At 50.4% G+C, this 17,735-nt stretch overlaps 2 protein-coding genes across 7 annotated transcripts in view; one reads left to right on the forward strand and one right to left on the reverse strand.

The window, feature by feature from the left end:
- GRK4 (G protein-coupled receptor kinase 4) overlaps positions 1-15,059 on the reverse strand; it is a 61,988-nt gene extending 46,929 nt beyond the window's left edge. For 4 of the 6 annotated variants that reach the window (XM_062213607.1, XM_062213605.1, XM_062213604.1 and 1 more), the window contains exons 1-2: positions 14,920-15,058; positions 13,349-13,444 (exon numbers count right to left, since the gene is read on the reverse strand). In XM_062213607.1, coding sequence (XP_062069591.1) covers positions 13,349-13,444; positions 14,920-14,971 — 148 coding nt within the window. In that variant the 5' untranslated portion in view covers positions 14,972-15,058. Of the gene's footprint in view, positions 1-13,348; positions 13,445-14,919 lie in introns of those variants that run through there. The other 2 variants (XM_062213601.1, XM_062213606.1) reach the window with 2 other exon arrangements.
- Positions 15,060-15,703: 644 nt separating this feature from the next.
- NOP14 (NOP14 nucleolar protein) overlaps positions 15,704-17,735 on the forward strand; it is a 30,072-nt gene continuing 28,040 nt past the window's right edge. Inside the window, exon 1 of the mRNA XM_062212753.1 lies at positions 15,704-16,008. Within this exon, the coding sequence (XP_062068737.1) occupies positions 15,841-16,008 (168 nt within the window). The 5' untranslated portion in view covers positions 15,704-15,840. The remainder of the gene's footprint in view (positions 16,009-17,735) is intronic.

Below are 17,735 nucleotides of genomic sequence, written 5' to 3' on the forward strand. Positions count from 1 at the left end.
TTAAACAGGTAGAGTTACAGACAGTGAGAGAGAGAGAGATGAAGAGAAAGGTCTTTCCATTGGTTCACTCCCCCAATGGCCACCACGGCTGGCGTTGCACCGATCCAAAGCCAGGAGCCAGGTGCTTCCTCCTGGTCTCCCATGCGGGTGCAGGGGCCCAAGCACTTGGGCCATCCTCCACTGCCTTCCTGGGCCACAGCAGAGAGCTGGAGTGGAAGAAGAGCAACCGGGACTAGAACCCTGCGCCCATATGGGATGCCGGCCCCGCTTGTGGAGGATTAACCAAATGAGCCACAGCACCAGCCCCTCTGTGTTTCTTTTTTAAGATTTATTTATTTATCTGCATGGCAGAGTTGAGGTGGGGGATAAAAGATGAGGAGAGGGGGAGGAGGGAGGGAGGGAGGGAGAGAGAAAGAGAGAGAATCTTCCATCCGTTGGTTCACTCCCGAAATGGCCAGAGCTGAGCCAGTCCAAAATCAGGAGTCAAGAGCTTCTTCCAGGTCTCCCACGTGGGTGCAGGCCATCTTCTGCTGCTTTCCCAGGCACATAGCTGAGTCAGAAGTGGAGCAGCCAAGACTCAATCAAACTCATGCTCAAATGGGATGCTGGCACTGCAGGTGGTGGCTTTAAATGCTACACCACAGTGCCAGCCCCAAAGAACATTTTATAAAACTTAAGAATTTAAGATTTTACCTTCCATATACCTCATATAAAAATTATTTGAAGAACCATAACAATAAAAGGAGAAAAATAGGGCTGTTGTGCAGCGGTTTAAGCTGCTGCATGTGCCACCAGCATCCCATATTAGCATTCCAAGTCAAGTCCTGGCTGCTCTGCTGCTGACCTAGCTTTCTACTAATGCTGTGGACAGACAGAGAAAGGTGGTCCACGTACTTGGGTCCCTGCTACTCAGATGAGAGTCCAAGATGCAGTTCCTGGCTCCTGGCTTCAGCCTGACCCAGCCCGGGCTGTAGCAGGCATTTGGGGAGTAAAACAGTGGATGGAAGATCTCTCTCTCTCTTTCCTCTCTGATTTCAAGTAGATAAAAATAAACTTTAAAAAAAATATTATTACATTGGGGCCACCAGTGTAGCACAATGGGTCAAGTCACTGCTTGCAATACCAGCATCCCATCTTGGAGCATGTTCAAGTCCCAAATGGTCGGTCCACTTCCGATCCAGCTCCCTGCTAATGTGCCTGGGAAAGCAGCAGATGATGGCCCAAATAATTGGGCCCTTGCCACTCACTTGGGACACCCAGATGGAGTTCCTGGCTCCTGACTTCAGCCTGGCCCAGCCTCAGTCATTGTGATCATTCGGGGAGTAAACCAATGGATAGAAGATCTCTCTCTCTCTCTCTCCCCACCCCTTCCTCTCCCTCTCCCTCTTTCACTCTGCCTTTCAAATAAATAAAATACTTTTAAAAGATTACATTAAAACAAAAGATATTTTGGGGGTACACCTCTGGAGCAATGGTTAAGACACAGCTGGGGATGCCTGCATCCCACATCAGAGATCCTGGGTTTGAGTCCTGGTTCTACTCCCAAGTCCAGCTTCTTGCTAATGTGCACCTTGGAAGTCACCAGATGATGGCTCAAGTAATCGGTCCCTGCCATCTACATGGGGGACCCACACTGAGGCTTCTGACTTTGGCCAGGCCCAGTCCAGCCCAGCCCAGTCCCAACTGTAGTGGACATTTGTGGATGAACCAGTAGATGGGTAGATCTCTGTTGATTTCTGCCTCTCTGCCTTTCAAGTAAAAATGAAAGGATTTACAAAAAAAAAAAAAAAAGAGAGAGAGAGAGAGAGAGAGAGAGAGAGAGAGATCTGGAAGGTTACCCTGGCAAAGTGTGAACAACAAAGTATATTTTCTTGTACTATATTATTCCAACTCTACATATTCACTCTAGATTACATGGTACATGAATAATTACACCATTGTACTGTTGTTACTAGCTTTCAATTTTTAGAACAACCCATGGACAAGTAAATGATTTACCCACACACAGCCCATGAGAGTTTTGCAGGCATGGAAAGCCAAGACTCTGTGGGAAAAAAAAAAAAAAAAAAAAAACCTAAATGAAAGATCTCTGTGAGCGAGATCCCAGCAGAAAGAATGGCCATCTAAGAAGGAGGTACCTTTCTCCGAAGGGAGGAGAGAACTTCCACTTTGACTATGGCCTTGTCTAAATAAGATTTGAGTTGGTGAACTCAAGAGGCTTCCATAGCCTTGGCAGCTCATGACAAGAGCCTTGGGTGATTACTGACATCATAAATGAGAGTGTCAACTGTTAAATCAACAACGGGAGTCACTGTGCACTTACTCTCCATGTAGGACCTCTGCCCTTGGTGTGTTGTACTATGTGAATTAACGATAAAACTACTACTAAAACAGTACTCTATACTTTGTGTGTCTGTGTGGGTGCAAACTGTTGAAATCTCTACTTAGTGAATACTAAGTAGATCTTTTGTATATACAGATAATTGAAAATGAATCTTGATGAAGAATGGGATGGGAGAGGGAGTGGGAGATGGGATGGTTGCGAGCAGGAGGGAGGTTATAGGGGGGAAAAGCTGCTATAATCCAAAAATTGTACTTTGGAAATTTATATTTATTAAATAAAAGTTAAATAAATAAATAAATAAATAAATAGGATTCAGTTAAAAAAAAAAAAAGGAGAGGCAAGTAATAATCACAAGTAGCATTTCTTCACCTCTTACTGAGTGCCAGGTACTATCTCATTTAATCTTCCCAACTATGTTTGGCATCTTAAGAACATCAGAGATGATGGGGACTGCTCCCTTCTGAGGGCTGCCTTGACTGTGATCCAGATTCCAAGCCCGATTCTGGGGCTACAGCGATCGTTTCAGGGTTGAGAGAGATGGGCAAGTGACTGACTGGACAGCAGAAAGAGCAGGCTGAGGCCACAGCAAGGCAGGAGAGCGGGAAGGACGGGGCACGTGAGTCAGGAGGCTATTCATCTCAACAGCTCCACAGTCTGCCCTTGTGGGGGGAGGGCACTGCATACACGGGCTCCATTCCCAGGGAACCTGAGGGGGCACAAGAGGAAGCCGGTGACTGAGTGTAGGTGAGTGGTCAACAGGCAGAAGGCAGGCCTCACTGGGCTGAGAACCCACCTGCCAGCACTCCAGCTGAGAGCAGCAGGTAGTCCACTACAGTGACCACATGGGAGGCAAGTTGTACCTGTGTAGGCAGCACTGGGAAAATGCTGACGGAGAAAGAGGAGGAGGGATGGTGTTACACACATTGGGCAGGAGACAGGTATCTCAGGGACAGCCAGCGTTTAGAGATGTCTCTGGAGCATAGGGAGTGACCTTAGAGGACACCAGCGCAGGGAAGGAAGACGCCACCCTGCGACTGACAAGGAAGCAAATCCATGTTTTAAATCCACCTGTTTCACCTGCAAACACCTAAACATCTCAACAATTTTTGGTATATATAGTGGTTTGTTTTACATTTTATATTTACATCATCACTGGACATTCAAAAATACTTGTCTTTCTTTTCTTTAAAATTTATTTATTTGAAAGAGTTACAGAAAGAGAAGGAAAGAGTGAAAGAGCGTCCATCAGCTGGTTCACTACCCAGATGGACAGAAAGGCCAGGGATGGGCCAGGTCGAAGCCAGGAGCTTCATTCAAGTCTGCTGCACGGGTGACAAGGCCAAAATGCTTGGGCCACCTTCTGTTGCTTTCCTACATCATTAGCAGGGAGCTGAATCGGAAGTGGAGTAGCAAGAACTTGAGCCACTGCCCATATGCGATGCCAGCATCACAGCCAGCAGCTTTAACCACTGCACCACAACACCAGCCCCCCAAATACTTGTCTATTAAGGATAATTTCTATTCAAGCTTTCCAAATTCATTTCTGGATTGCCTTAACTTCAACCAAATTTTATCCGGTTTCACTCTCCATGCGCAATTTCACAAAATGCTATAACAAACAAAATACCATGTTTCCAAAGCAGTGAGCAGCATCTTTATTAAACCACTAGAGGCCTGGATCCTGCAGGCACCAGAGACTCAGCTGTTGCACTTGGCGCCAGCTCCATGGGACAGGTATGCATGAGCAGACTGGGACAACTGGGGAGGCAGGACAGGCTCCCCATGCAGTGGGCACAGAGGAGCACCTGGGCCCTCCAACCACAGTGCTGCAGTCACGAGAAGCAGCACCCGTGGGTCCTCTGCAGTGGAAACAGCTGATAGACAATTTCTCTGATGGCATCAGACTCCGACAGGAATGAGCTGCTTCTACGAATGCTCTTCTTCTTTCTCATTCTGTCATCCACCAGAAGGACACTAACTTGAGTTTTTCAGTTTGCTTACTCCATACAAATTCTGTTCCATACATTCAGAACCAGCAAAAGATAAAAATTAGGAAAACCCGAGAAATACTTTCTGCCATACTAAATCAAGTGCTACAGAAATCAATGAAGACAGAAACGAAGACCTGCGTGCAAATGGAAGACATCGCAGATAACTTCCACCCAATTGTTTTCACTGAATCAAGTGCTCAGGTCCCCAAAGCATTCGCTCACTCATTCACTTAAAAGGTGGTCAAGTAGTATTCCAGGCATGGGAAAAGAGAAAACAGACCAGAAACTTGAACCTACAGCCAAATCCAGTGGCCTCTGCTGTGCCCAGCTGCCAGAACCATCCTGGCTCCAGTTCTCCTGGACCCTCAGGCTGCAGACCCTGCCTGGCTGCCCCTTGGTCCAACTGGTGGCCCACCTGCTCCTCACTGCACCACAACAAGGTCAAGTCCCCTGCACGTATTCAGAGCCCGTTCCCCTTTTCACTCTGCTCCCCTCTAGGAGGAGTTCATTCACTTCAGTCTCCCGACTCCTGAGCATTTTCTCAACACAGATATTGCCCAGAGGTCTGTTGACAGCCCAGACTTCTCAGCTCTCTATATGAACAGTTTCTACCCACGCAGGTTCATGTCCCTGGGCACCCGAGCTCAGTGAATGGACCAGACCTGGAAGTCATCCTTAAACACCTCCCCTTTTTCACTCCCACACAGAAATCTATTGATTACACTTTCCAAGTATTTCTCAAGGTCATCAATTTTTTCAGTTCCTTCACCACCATCCCAAACCAAGCTACCATCACCTGTTGCCTCTTAGAGGGTCTTCCTGTTTCCTCTTTGACCCCCTGGAGCCCCACTCCCCACAGAAAAGCCTGAGAGAGCATCTCAAACTGTAAATCTGATTATTCCTCTGCTAAAAATCTGGTCGTGTCGACTTTTCTTAGCTCCAGTAAGACAAAGCCTTCTTACAGGCCCACGAGCCTCTGCCCACCGCCTCCATCTCACCCTGCGTGACTTTTGGCCTTAGCCATGCTCCAGGAAGCCTGGCCTTTCTTAAGATCCAGGGAACCGCCACATTCCCTCCCAATTTTAGGCCATCATACTTGTTAACCTTGCTGCTTGGAAAATGCTTTTCTTATCCTGGGGATCCCATCCTCTTTTTTTTTTTTTTTTTTAAGATTTATTTACTTGAGAGGTAGAGTTACAGATAGAGAGAGGGAGAGACAGAGAGAAAGGTCTTCCTTCCGTTGGTTCACTCCCCAGATGGTCGCAATGACCAGAGCTGCGCCGATCTGAAGCCAGGAGCCAGGTGCCTCTTCCAGTCTCCCATGCGGGTGCAGGGGCCCAAACACTTGAGGCATCTTCTACTGCTTTTCCAGGCTATGGCAGAGAGCTGGATTGGAAGAGGGGAAGCCGGGACATGAACCGGCACCCATATGGGATGCTGGTGCCGCAGGCGGAGGATTAACCTACTGCACCACAGAGCCAGCCCCGGATCCCTTCCTCTTAGTCCCATCCCTTCCTTAAAGCCTCCCTAGTCCTCCCTCTCTCCTTCCCAACTAGGGTAAGTTCCTGCCTCTCCACTGCCTGTATTTCTTTTCTGAAATATTTATTTGAGAAGTAGAGTTACAGACAAAGAAAGGGAGACAAAAACAAAGGTCTTCGATCTAATGGTTCACTCCCCATAAATAGCCATAATCTGAAAGCCAGGAGCTTCTTCCAGGTCTCCCATGTGGGTTTAGGGGCCCAAGGACTTGGGCCATCTTCTACTGCTTTCCCAGGCTATAGCAGAGAGCTGGATCGGAAGTGGGGCAGCCACTTCATATGGGATGTGAACCAGCACCCGTATGGGATGCCAGTACTGCAGGCAGAGTCTTAGCCCACTATGCCATAGTGCCAGGCCCTGTATTTTTTCCTTCAAAACACTTAACTACAACTTGTAGCTAGTTTTTTTTTTTTCTCCAGAAATCTTTTATTTGAAGTATACAAACCTTATAGATTTCATAATTACAACTTCAGCAACTTAGCGATTCTTCCCACTGTACCTGCTCTCCCACCAACACTCCTACCACTCTTCCTCCTCCCTTCCTGTTCCCATTTGTATTTTTTACTAAGATCTATTTTCAATTAACTTTATACACATATGATTAACTATGTTAAGAGTTCAACAAATAGTATGGGGAAGAATGTTCCTCAACACTCAAGACAAGGGCTGTTCAGTCATTTCTTCTCAAAGTGTCAATTTCACTTCTATAGATTACTTTTTAGGTGCTCTATTAGTTATCATAGGTCAGGGAGACGATACGGTATTTGTCCTTTTGGGACTGGCTTAACTCACTAAGTATGATGTTTTCCAGTTTCATTAATTATGTTGCAAATCACAGGATTTCTTTTTTTTTTAACCGCTGTGTAGTATTCCATGGTGGATATATCCCATAATTACTTTTATCCAGTCTTCAGTTGATGGGCATTTGGGTTGATTCCATACCTTAGCTATTGTGAATTGAGCTGTAATGAACATGGGGGCACAGAAAACTCTTTCATATGCTGATTTCATTTTCCTTGGGTAAATTCCTAGGAGTGGGATGGCTGGGTCATATGGCAAGTCTATATTCAGATTTTTTTTTTTTTGACAGGCAGAGTGGATAGTGAGAGAGAGAGACAGAGAGAAAGGTCTTCCTTTGCCGTTGGTTCACCCTCCAATGGCCGCTGTGGCCGGCATATCGTGCTGGTCCAAAGCCAGGAGCCAGGTTCTTTTCCTGGCCTCCCATGTGGGTGCAGGGCCCAAGGACTTGGGCCATCCTCCACTGCACTCCCGGGCCACAGCAGAGAGCTGGCCTGGAAGAGGGGCAACCGGGATAGAATCCGGCACCCCAACTGGGACTAGAACCCGGTGTGCCGGCGCCACAAGGCGGAGGATTAGCCTGTTAAGCTATGGCGCCGGCCAGATTTCTTTTTTTTTTTTTTAAAGATTTTATTTATTTATTTGACAGGTAGAGTTACAGACAGTGAGAGAGAGAGAGAGAGAGAGAGAGAGAGAGAGAGAAGTCTTCCCTCCATTGGTTCACTCCCCAAATGGCTGCAAAGGCCAGAGCTGCACTGATCCGAAGCCAGGAACCAGGTGCTTCCTCCTGGTCTCCCATGTGGGTGCAGGGGCCCAAGCACCTGGGCCATCTTCCACTGCTTTCCCAGGCCACAGCAGAGAGCTGGAGTGGAAGAGGAGCAACTGGGACTAGAACCCTGTGCCTATATGGGATGCCAGCACTGCAAGCGCAAGATTAACCTAGTGCACCATGGCGTTGGCCCCTATATTCAGATTTCTGAGGTATCTCCATACTGTCTTCTGTAGTGTCTTTACTAGTTTACATTCCCACCGACAGTGGAATAGGGTACCTTTTTCCCTACATCCTCACCAGCATTTGTTGTTTGTTGATTTCTGTATGAAAGCCACTCTAACTGGGGTGAGATGAAATCTCACTGTGGTTTACATTTGCATTTCCCTGACAGCTGGTGATCCTGAGCATTTTTCATGTGTCTGTTGGCCATTTGGATTTCCTCTTTTGAAAAGTGCATGTGTAAGTCCTTTGCTCTTTCTTAACTGGGTTGTTTGTCCTGTTGTTGTTGACTTTCTTGATCTCTATCTATTCTGGATATTAATCTTTCATCAGTTGCATAGTTTGCAAATAATTTCTCCCATTCTGTCAGTTGCCTCTCACTTTGCTGAGTGTTTCTTTTGCAGTACAGAAGCTTCTCAATTTGAATGTAAGCCCATTTGTCAATTTCGGCTTTGATTGTGTGCTTCTGGGGTCTTTTCCAAGAACTCTTGGCCTATGCCAATGTCTTGCAGGGTTATCCCAATGTTCTCTAATAATTTGGTGGTATCAGGTCATAGATTTAGATCTTTAATCCATTTTGAGTGGATTTTTGTGTAAGGTGTAAGGTAGCTATCTTGCTTCATACTTCTGCATGTGGAGATTCAGCTTTCAAAGCACCATTTCTTGAATAGCTAGTCCTTGCTCTAGGGATTGATTTTAGCTCCTTTGTCAAAAATAAGTTGGTTGTAGATGAATGGATTGATTTCTGGTGTTTCTATTCTGTTCCATTGGTCTATCACCTGTTTTCGTACCAGTACCAGGCTGTTTTATTATAACTGGCCTGTAGCATGTTTTGAAATCTAGTACTGTGATGTCTCCAGCTTGGTTTTTGTTGCATAAGATTGTATTAGCTATTCAGGGTCTCCTGTGTTTCCATATGAGTTTCAGCATCATTTTTTCTATATCTGAGGAGAATGTCCTTGGTATTTTGACTGGTATCACACTGAATCTGTAAATTGCTTTCTGTAGTATGGACATTTTGATATTTATCTTCCACTCCATTAACATGGAAGACTTTTCCATTTTTTGGTACCTTCTTCTATTTCTTTCTTTTATGTTTTGTAATTCTCATCATAGAGATCTTTGACATCCTTCGTTAAATTTGTTCTGAGGTATTTGCTTTTCTTTTGTAGCTATTGTGAATGGGATTGATCTTAGAAGCTCTTTCTCAGTCTTGGCACTGTCTGTATACAAAGGCTGTTGAGTTTTGTGTGTTGATTTTACATCCTGCCACTTTACCAAAGTCTTCCATGAATTCCAGTAGTCTCCTAGTGGAGTCTTTTGGATCCCCTATATATATAGAATCATGTCATCTGAAAATAGGGATGGTTTGACTTTCTCCTTCCCAATTTGTATCCCTTTGATTTCTTTTTCTTGACTAATGGCTCTGGCTAAAACTTCCAGCACAGCAATGGAGAGAGTGGGCATCCTTGTCTGGTTCTGGATCTCAGTGGGAATGCTTCCAACTTTTCCCCATTCAACATAATGCTGGTTATGGGTTTGTCATAAATTGCCTTGAATGTGTTGAGGAATGTTCTTTCCATACCTAATTTGTTTAGTTTTTATCATGAAAGGGTGTTGTATTTTATCAAATGCTTTCTCTGCATCTATTGAGAAAATCATATGATTTTTGTTCTTCAATTTGTTAATGTGATGTATCACATTGATTGATTTGCAAATGTTTAACCATCTCTGCATACCAGGGATAAATCCCACTTGGTCTGGGTGAATGATCTTTTTGATGTTATTGGATTTGACTGGCTAGTATTTTGTTGAGGATTTTTGCGTTTATGTTCATCAGGGAAATTGGTCTGTAGTTCTCTTTCTCTGTTGTACCTTTTTCAGGTTTAGGAATTAAGGTGATGCTGGCTTCACAGAAGTGTGTTTGGGAGGATTCCCTCTCTATCAATTGTTTTGTACAGTTTGAGAAAAATTGGAGTTAGTTCTTCTTTAACTGTCTGGTAGAATTCAGTAGTGAAGCCATCTGGTCCTGGGCTTTTCTTTGTTGGGAGGGTCTTCATTACAGATTCAATTTATGTCTTGGTTATTAGTCTGTTAAGGTTTTCTATGTATTCATGGCTCAATTTATGATTGTATGTGTCCACCAGGAATCTGTCCATTTCTTCTAGGTTTCCTGGTTTGTTGGCATACAGCTCTTTGTAGTAATTTCTGATGATTCTTTTTATTTCTGTAGTGTCTGTTGTTACATCTCCTTTTTTATCTCTAATTTTATTGATTTGGGTCTTCTCTCTCCTTTTTTTGGTTGGTTGGGCCAATGGTGTGTCAATTTTATTTTTTCAAAAAAACCAACTCTGTTTTGCTGATCTTTTGTATAGTTTCTTTGGTTTCAATTTTGTTTATTTCTTTTCTAATTTTAATTATTTCTTTTCTCCTACTAGTTTTGGGTTTGGTTTGCTGTTGCTTTTCTAGGTCCTTGAGATGCACTAATAGATCATTTATTTGGTGCCTTTCCAATTTCTTGATGTAGATACCAGTTGCTATAAGCTTTCCTAAATGCTGCTTTTGCTATATCCTTTAAGTTTTTATATGTGTTGTCATCTTCATTCATTTCCAGAAATCTCTTGATTTCTCCTATGACCCATTGTTTATTCATGAGCATGTTGCTTGCATATGCTCTAGAGATTCCTGAGTTGTTGATTTACAACTTAATTCCATTGTGGTCAGAGAAGATGCTTGGTATGATTTCAATGCTTTGGAATTTCCTGAGATTTGCTTGATGGTCTAGCATGTGGTCAACCCTAGAGAAAGTTCCACGCACTGGTGAGAAGAATGTGTATTCTGTGACTATAGGATGGAAAGCTCTGTAGATATGTTAGGTCCATTTGGTCCATAGTGTTGATTAATTCTGTTGTTTGCTTGTTGATTTTATGTCTAGTTGACCAGTCCATTGCTAAAAGTAGGGTATTAAAGTCCCACATTACTATTGTATTGGAGTCTGTGTCTCCCTTTAGATCCATTAACATTTTTTTAAAATAGCCCAGTGCCTTATAATTAGAGGCATATACATTTATAATAGTCACATCTTCCTGTTGAGTTGATCCCTTAATCATTACATAGTGCCCTTCTTTGTCTCATTTAACAGTTTTTGTGTTAAAGTCTATTTTGTCTGATATTAGCATGGCTACACCAGCTCTTTTTTGTTTTTTATTGGCATGGAATATATTTTTCCATTCTGTTTCAGTCTGTGTGCATCTTTGTTGGTGAGTTGTTTCTTGTAGGCAGCAAATAGATGGGTTTTGTTTTTTAATCCCTTCAGCCAGTGTGTGTCTTTTAACTGGAGAGTTGAGGCCATTTACATTCAAGGTGACTATTGATAAGTAACGACTTATCAATCAAATGGCCCTGCCATTATTCCATAAATATTCCTATCTTTACTTTGGATTTCTTTTGTACTTTTACTGAGAAATTTTCTGCCATCACATTCTTTCATAGTGATGACCATGTTTCTGTGTTTCTATGTGTAGTACGCCCTTAAGCATCTTTTGTAAGGCTGGATGGGTGGTGACAACTTATTTCAATTTGTTATGGAAACAAAACTAAAGCATTACAACTTGGGGCTGGTGCTGTGGCGTAGTGGGTAAAGTTGCCACCTGTGATGCTAACATCCCAAATGGGCACCAGTTCGAGTCCCAGCTGCTCCACTTCCAATCTAGCTCCCTGCTAACGTGCCTAGGAAAGCAGTGGAAGATGGCCCAAGTGCTTGGGCCCCTGCACCCATGTGGGTGACCTGGAAGAAGCTCCTGGCTCCTGGCTTTGGATCAGCTCAGCTCCAGCCACTGTGGCCATTTACAGTGAACCAGCAGATAGAAGATTTCTCTTTCTCTGTCTCTCCCTATAACTCTGCCTTCCAAATAAAATAAATATTTAAAAACAAAATAAATCTTTGAGTCTGCTTCTTTATCTTATGCCAACTCATTCCTCTTTCGGATTCACCTGACACCTAGTCATGCTGGATGCAACAAAGGGTAATTTGGTAACATAAAAAATTTCAATGAATTCCTTTTGAATTATATTTTTAATAAATTATTCATCTAAGTTTTTTCTTTTTTTTAAAGATTTATTTATCTGAAAGTCTGAGCTACACAGAGAGAAGAGAGGTAGAGAGAGAAAGAGAGAAAGAGAGAGAGAGAGAGAGAGAGAGAGAGAGAGAGAGAGGTCCTCCATCCAATGGTTCACTCCCCAATTGGTCGCAACGGCCAGAGCTGTGCTGATCCAAAGCCAGGAGCTTCCTCCGGGTATCCCACATGGGTGCAGGGGCCCAAGGACTTGGGCCATCTTATGCTGCTTTCCAAGGCCACATCCAGAGAGCTGGATGGGAAGTGGAGCAGCCAGGTCTCGAACCGGTGCCCATATAGAATGCCAGCACTTCAGGCCAGGGCATTAACCCACTGCGCTACAGTGCCGGCCCCTCTAATTTCTTTTTTTAAAAAGTTTTTTTTACTTATTTATTTGAGAGGTAGATTTATAGACAGAGAAAGGGAGAAACAGAGAAAAAGGTCTTCCATCCACTGGTTCACTCCCCAAATGGCCATAACAGCCAGAGGTGGGCAGATCTGAAAGCCAGGAGCCAGGAGCTTCTTCTTCCAGGTCTTCCACGTGGGTGCAGGGTCCCAAGGACTTGCGTCATCTTCTACTGCTTTCCCAGGCCAAAGCTGAGAGCTGGATTGGAAGAGGAGCAGCCAGGACTCAAATTGGCGCTCATGTGGGATGTCGGCACTGCAGCTGGAGACTTAGCCCACCACATCACAGTGAGAGCTCCTGAATTCTATCTTTAAAAACACCTCTACGATTGCCCTACGAACATGGTTCTACACTGATTCTTTCCTTTTTTAAATGAGGGTTTATTTTATTTTATTTGAAAGGCAGATTGGCAGAGAAAGAGGGAGAGACAAAGACATCTTCCATCTGGTAGTGCACTTCCCAAATGGTTGCAACGGCCAGAGTTGGGACAGGCAGAGCCAGGAACTCCATCCAGGGTCTCCCACATGGGTGGCAGGGGTCCAAGCTTTTGGGCCATCTTCTGTTGCTTCCCCAGGCACATGAGCAGGGAGTGCGATCTGAAGCAGAACAGCCGCGACTCACCGGTGCCCCCATGTGTGATGCTAGGGTTGCAGGCTGCGGCTTAACACACTATACCCAACGCTGGCCCTCTACATCTGATTGCTTGTGCTCGCGTCAGGAATGGTAGCTAGCTCTCATTATTCAAAGCTGGAGAATTTTCTATTACATAGATATACCATATTTGTATTTGACTAATCTCTTCTTGAAATTACCATCAATAATTGTTCTCAGTATACACAGAAAACTACCTGGAAAGCTACTAATACTTAACAGTGATTACTTCTAGAGAGAATGGTGGGTTGGGTCACAGGGAGAGGAAATGCCACTTTATTACTCTTTGTATAAAAAACAATGCACATATATTACTTTACAAATAGTTTTTAATGAAAAAAGTCAGTAGCCATATACTTCATAAATGCAGACTAGAAAAGCTAAAGGATTTTCTTCCCTGGGAAGAATCATGAAAGTACAAGAATTTGGCATAAACATTTCTGAGACAAAAATGGAACGCAAGAGTAAGAGCTGCTGCAGAGCACAGCGCCGCAGCCGCCGCCAGGTACTCACCAATGGACTGTCTGAGCTCGCTGCACTGGCTCACAGCGGGCAGCTTCAGTAGCTCCTTCCACTTTTTACTGCGACCGCTTTTTTTGCCATATCCTCCTACATTTGAGGCAAAAAGGCGGTTTTTAGATGGTCAGAAATATCCAATTATAACAATGACTTTCAGTGAGGCATCTTACTATTTTTGTTGCATAGGTAAAAACACAAGCTGTAATGATTTGTCCTAACTGGAAGGCAGCTGGGGGAGGGGCACCATTCCCAAATACTGCACTCGGTCACCAACACTGTCATTTAGAAATCTTGTGACCTTGAATTTTTTTTTTAATTTTTTTTAATTTTTAATTTTTTTTTTTTTTATTTTTTGACAGGCAGAGTGGACAGTGAGAGAGAGAGAGAGAGAAAGGTCTTCCTTTTGCCGTTGGTTCACCCTCCAATGGCCGCCGCAGTAGGCGTGCTGCGGCCAGCGTACCGCGCTGATCCGATGGCAGGAGCCAGGGGCTTCTCCTGGTCTCCCATGGGGTGCAGGGCCCAAGCACTTGGGCCATCCTCCACTGCACTCCCTGGCCACAGCAGAGAGCTGGCCTGGAAGAGGGGCAACCGGGACAGGATCGGTGCCCTGACCGGGACTAGAACCCGGTGTGCCGGCACCGCAAGGCGGAGGATTAGCCTAGTAAGCCGCGGCGCCGGCAGTGATCTTGAATTCTGTATGCAGCTCTGCTGCACCTCAGCTTCCAAGTTTGTAAACTGGATTTAACATGACATATTGTCCAGGGCTGCTTAGAGGTCCCTGAGGTCGTAAGTCTGGGTCTCAAGTCTGCCGCACCTCACGCTCCACTCGTTCCAGTCAGACTCCTTGTTTCCCCTTTTAAAAATCTGCCCTTACTCTCTTCTTCAAGATTCATTCATGGAATAAACGTGTAACCAGAAGCCTGCCCACGCCAGAGAACATGCTAGGTGCTGCTTCACTGACAGCCACGTCCCACGTCACTCAAGGGCTGAGGAAGAGGTACCTGTCCCTCCTGCCCCTCTGCCGGGAGCACCAAACTCATTCCAGCAGATACCGAACAGGCGTCACCGCTGGTTAGGTACCCACCCCCACCCCGCACACCGGCTATTGCTGGTTCCCCCTTCAGTTGAGATACGTCCTGTTCTTTGGGACAGGACACTTCCCATGTGGCCCTTTCGGGAGCAGAAGGAACGGGCAGGTGTGTCATCACCACGCAATAGGGGAAATCACCAAGTCGGCACAGCCGCAGGGCATCACGTCCGGCTACGGCCCAGCGGCCCGGCCTGAGTGGACTCCAGCGGTCTCCAAGCACAAGGGCCTGGGCCAACAGCTGCCTTCACGAGGATCAGAGGGTGAATTCGCCGTCGCTACGCCGCGTGGAAACCCTCGGCGCACCACAAAGCCTCAGCCCGAGCTGAGCCCTGGGCCCGCGGCGCGGGACGCGCTGGAGAGCAGGGGGGAGCCGCGCCGGCCGGGCAGGCCCCCGCGGGCCGGTGGCTCCTCAAGCCAGGCCCTGGGTCCCCGAGGAGACCCGCGTTCTCCCGGGCTGCGGGGCGCCCGCACACACCTAGGCGCGCCTTCAGCAGCAGCGTGTTGGCCGTGAGGTTCTCGATCTCCATGGCTCGCCGCCGCGGCCGCGAAAACCCGCGCTTTCCAGGAGGACGAGGAGGACGAGGAGGAGGAGGAGGAGGAGGCGGCGCCGCCGCGGCGCCCACGCATCCCTCGCAGGGCTCCACCCGCCCCGGGGGCCTCGGCAAGCTGCCTCGCCGTGGCCGCCGCCGCCGCCGCCGCCGCCGGTGCCCCCTCTGGCGTCGCCACCACAGCCACCACGGGCGCCGCCGCCGGCGTCGGCGGGAACGCTGCGGTCGACGCGGGGCGGCCTCGCGGTCGCGGCGAGCGGAGCCGGCAGCCGGGCCGCTGAGGAGCTGCCCGGTCACTGTCGCCGCGCCCCGGCTCGGGCTCCTCGTGGCCGCATCGCCCCGGCCGAGCGCCAACAACGCTCTCCTCAGGGTCCAGCCCTTGAGCGGCTGCGAGTCTCCGCCCAGCCCCACCCCCGCCGGGGCTCACAGGCAGGGGCGCCGGCCCCGGCGGCGACGGCTCCTGCCGCCGCCGCCGCCAGCTACGCGCACACCGGCCGGCTGCCCGCCAACGGCTGCCCGGAGCAGGGAGCCCGAGCGCGCCGCTGGCCGCCGCGCGGGAGGTGACTGCGGCGCCTCGCCGCGTACTACAACTCCCAGCGGGCCTCGCGCCGAAGGCTGCGGCGGCGCGCGGACTGCTGGGAGTTGTAGTCGCCCGGCGTGCTCGCGTGGGAGCCGAGCGGGATCTCGTCGGTGACTTCCGGGACGTGCCTCCCTCTCCCCGCTTCCGGGAGGCGGCGCGTGTCTCCTCAGGCGGCGAGCCGCGCCGGTCGATTTTTTTTGTTTTTTCTTTTTCTTTCTCTTTCTCGGGGTCTCCGGGGCCTGTAAGGCGGTGCGACAGCGAGCGCGCCATGGGCAAGGCCAAGTCCGCCGGCGCGCGCGCCAAGGCCCCCGCGGCGAAGGCCAGGCCCAACCCGTTCGAAGTGAAAGTCAACCGGCAGAAGTTCCAGGTGCTGGGCCGGCGGACGCGCCACGACGTGGGGCTGCCCGGGGCGTCGCGCGCGCGCGCCCTCCAGAAGGTGAGCGCGGGGGGCGTGGGCGCGGGCGGCCGGAGCGGGGGGTGTGGGCGTGGGCGCGGGCGACCGGCGCGGGGGGTGTGGGCGTGGGCACGGGCGACCGGCGCGGGGGGCGTGGGCACGGGCGACCGGCGCGGGGGCGCCAGAGCTGGGGTGGCCGGGGGGCGGGGCGGTCGCGTGCCGGGGGCCGGGTCGGCGTGGGGGGCGTGGGCGTGGGCGGCCCACGCGGGGTCTCCGGAGCTGGGGGGGCCGGGGGGCGGGGCGGTCGCGTCCCGGGGGCCGGGGGCCGGTGCGGGGGGCGTGGGCGTGGGCGGCCCGCGCGGGGTCTCCGGAGCCGGGGTGGCCGGGGGGCGGGGCGGTCGCGTGCCGGGGGCCGGGGGCCGGTGCGTGGGGCGCGGGCGGCCGGAGCGGGGTCTCCGGAGCTGGGGTGGCCGGGGGGCGGGGCGGTCGCGTGCCGGGGGGCCGGGGGCCGGTGCGTGGGGCGCGGGCGGCCGGAGCGGGGTCTCCGGAGCTGGGGTGGCCGGGGGGCGGGGCGGTCGCGGGCCGGGGGCCGGTGCGTGGGGCGCGGGCGGCCGGAGCGGGGTCTCCGGAGCTGGGGTGGCCGGGGGGCGGGGCGGTCGCGGGCCGGGGGCCGGTGCGGGGGGCGCGGGCGGCCGGAGCGGGGTCTCCGGAGCTGGGGTGGCCGGGGGGCGGGGCGGTCGCGGGCCGGGGGCCGGTGCGGGGGGCGTGGGCGTGGGCGGCCCGCGCGGGGTCTCCGGAGCCGGGGGGGCGGGGCGGTCGCGTGCCGGGGGCCGGGGGCCGGTGCGTGGGGCGCGGGCGGCCGCAGCGGGGTCTCCGGAGCTGGGGTGGCCGGGGGGCGGGGCGGTCGCGTGCCGGGGGCCGGTGCGGGGGGCGTGGGCGTGGGCGGCCCGCGCGGCGGCTCCGGAGCTGGGGTGGCCGGGGGGCGGGGCGGTCGCGTGCCGGGGGCCGGGGGCCGGTGCGTGGGGCGCGGGCGGCCGCAGCGGGGTCTCCGGAGCTGGGGTGGCCGGGGGGCGGGGCGGTCGCGTGCCGGGGGCCGGTGCGGGGGGCGTGGGCGTGGGCGGCCCGCGCGGCGGCTCCGGAGCTGGGGTGGCCGGGGGGCGGGGCGGTCGCGTGCCGGGGGCGGCGCCCGCGGTGGGCGAGCGGAGTCGCGGTGAAGTCGCTTCGTGCGCGCTGCGGTGCGGAGAGCCTGCCTCGGCGCCGGGCCGGATCAGCGGTGTGCTGGCCCGAGGGGAGGCGGCCGGGTGGTCGTCCTTGCGAAGCGCTTGCAGGCCCGTGGACTACGTGAGGGGCTTCCGGAGGTTCGCGGATGCGGCGTGTTAGGAAGAAACCGCGCGGGAATTTAAAATGCTTTTGCGCCAGATTAGACTGAACTTTTAATTCCATCTTTCCACCAACTTTCCGCAGTAACCTTACGATTTCAGCACTGCCGGTTGCTAGGTTATCCCACGGCGTCGTCTTCCTGTCCTGTTCTCTTAATTATAACAGGCATTGTGACATCACACTGAATTTATATATTACGGCTTATGCTCTCTTGTTTAAGATTTTGTTTATTTGAAAGATTTACGGAGAGGGAGAGAGAGCTTCTGTCTGCTGGTTCACTCCCCAGATGGCTGCAACAGCTTGGGCTGGCCAGGCTGAAGCCAGGAGCTTCTCCTGGGTCTCCCACGGGGTACAGGGGCCCAAATGCTTGGCCCATCTTCTGCTGCCTT

Source organism: Lepus europaeus, chromosome 16, assembly GCF_033115175.1.
Source record: "Lepus europaeus isolate LE1 chromosome 16, mLepTim1.pri, whole genome shotgun sequence".
In the NCBI taxonomy this organism is placed as follows: Eukaryota; Metazoa; Chordata; class Mammalia; order Lagomorpha; family Leporidae; genus Lepus; species Lepus europaeus.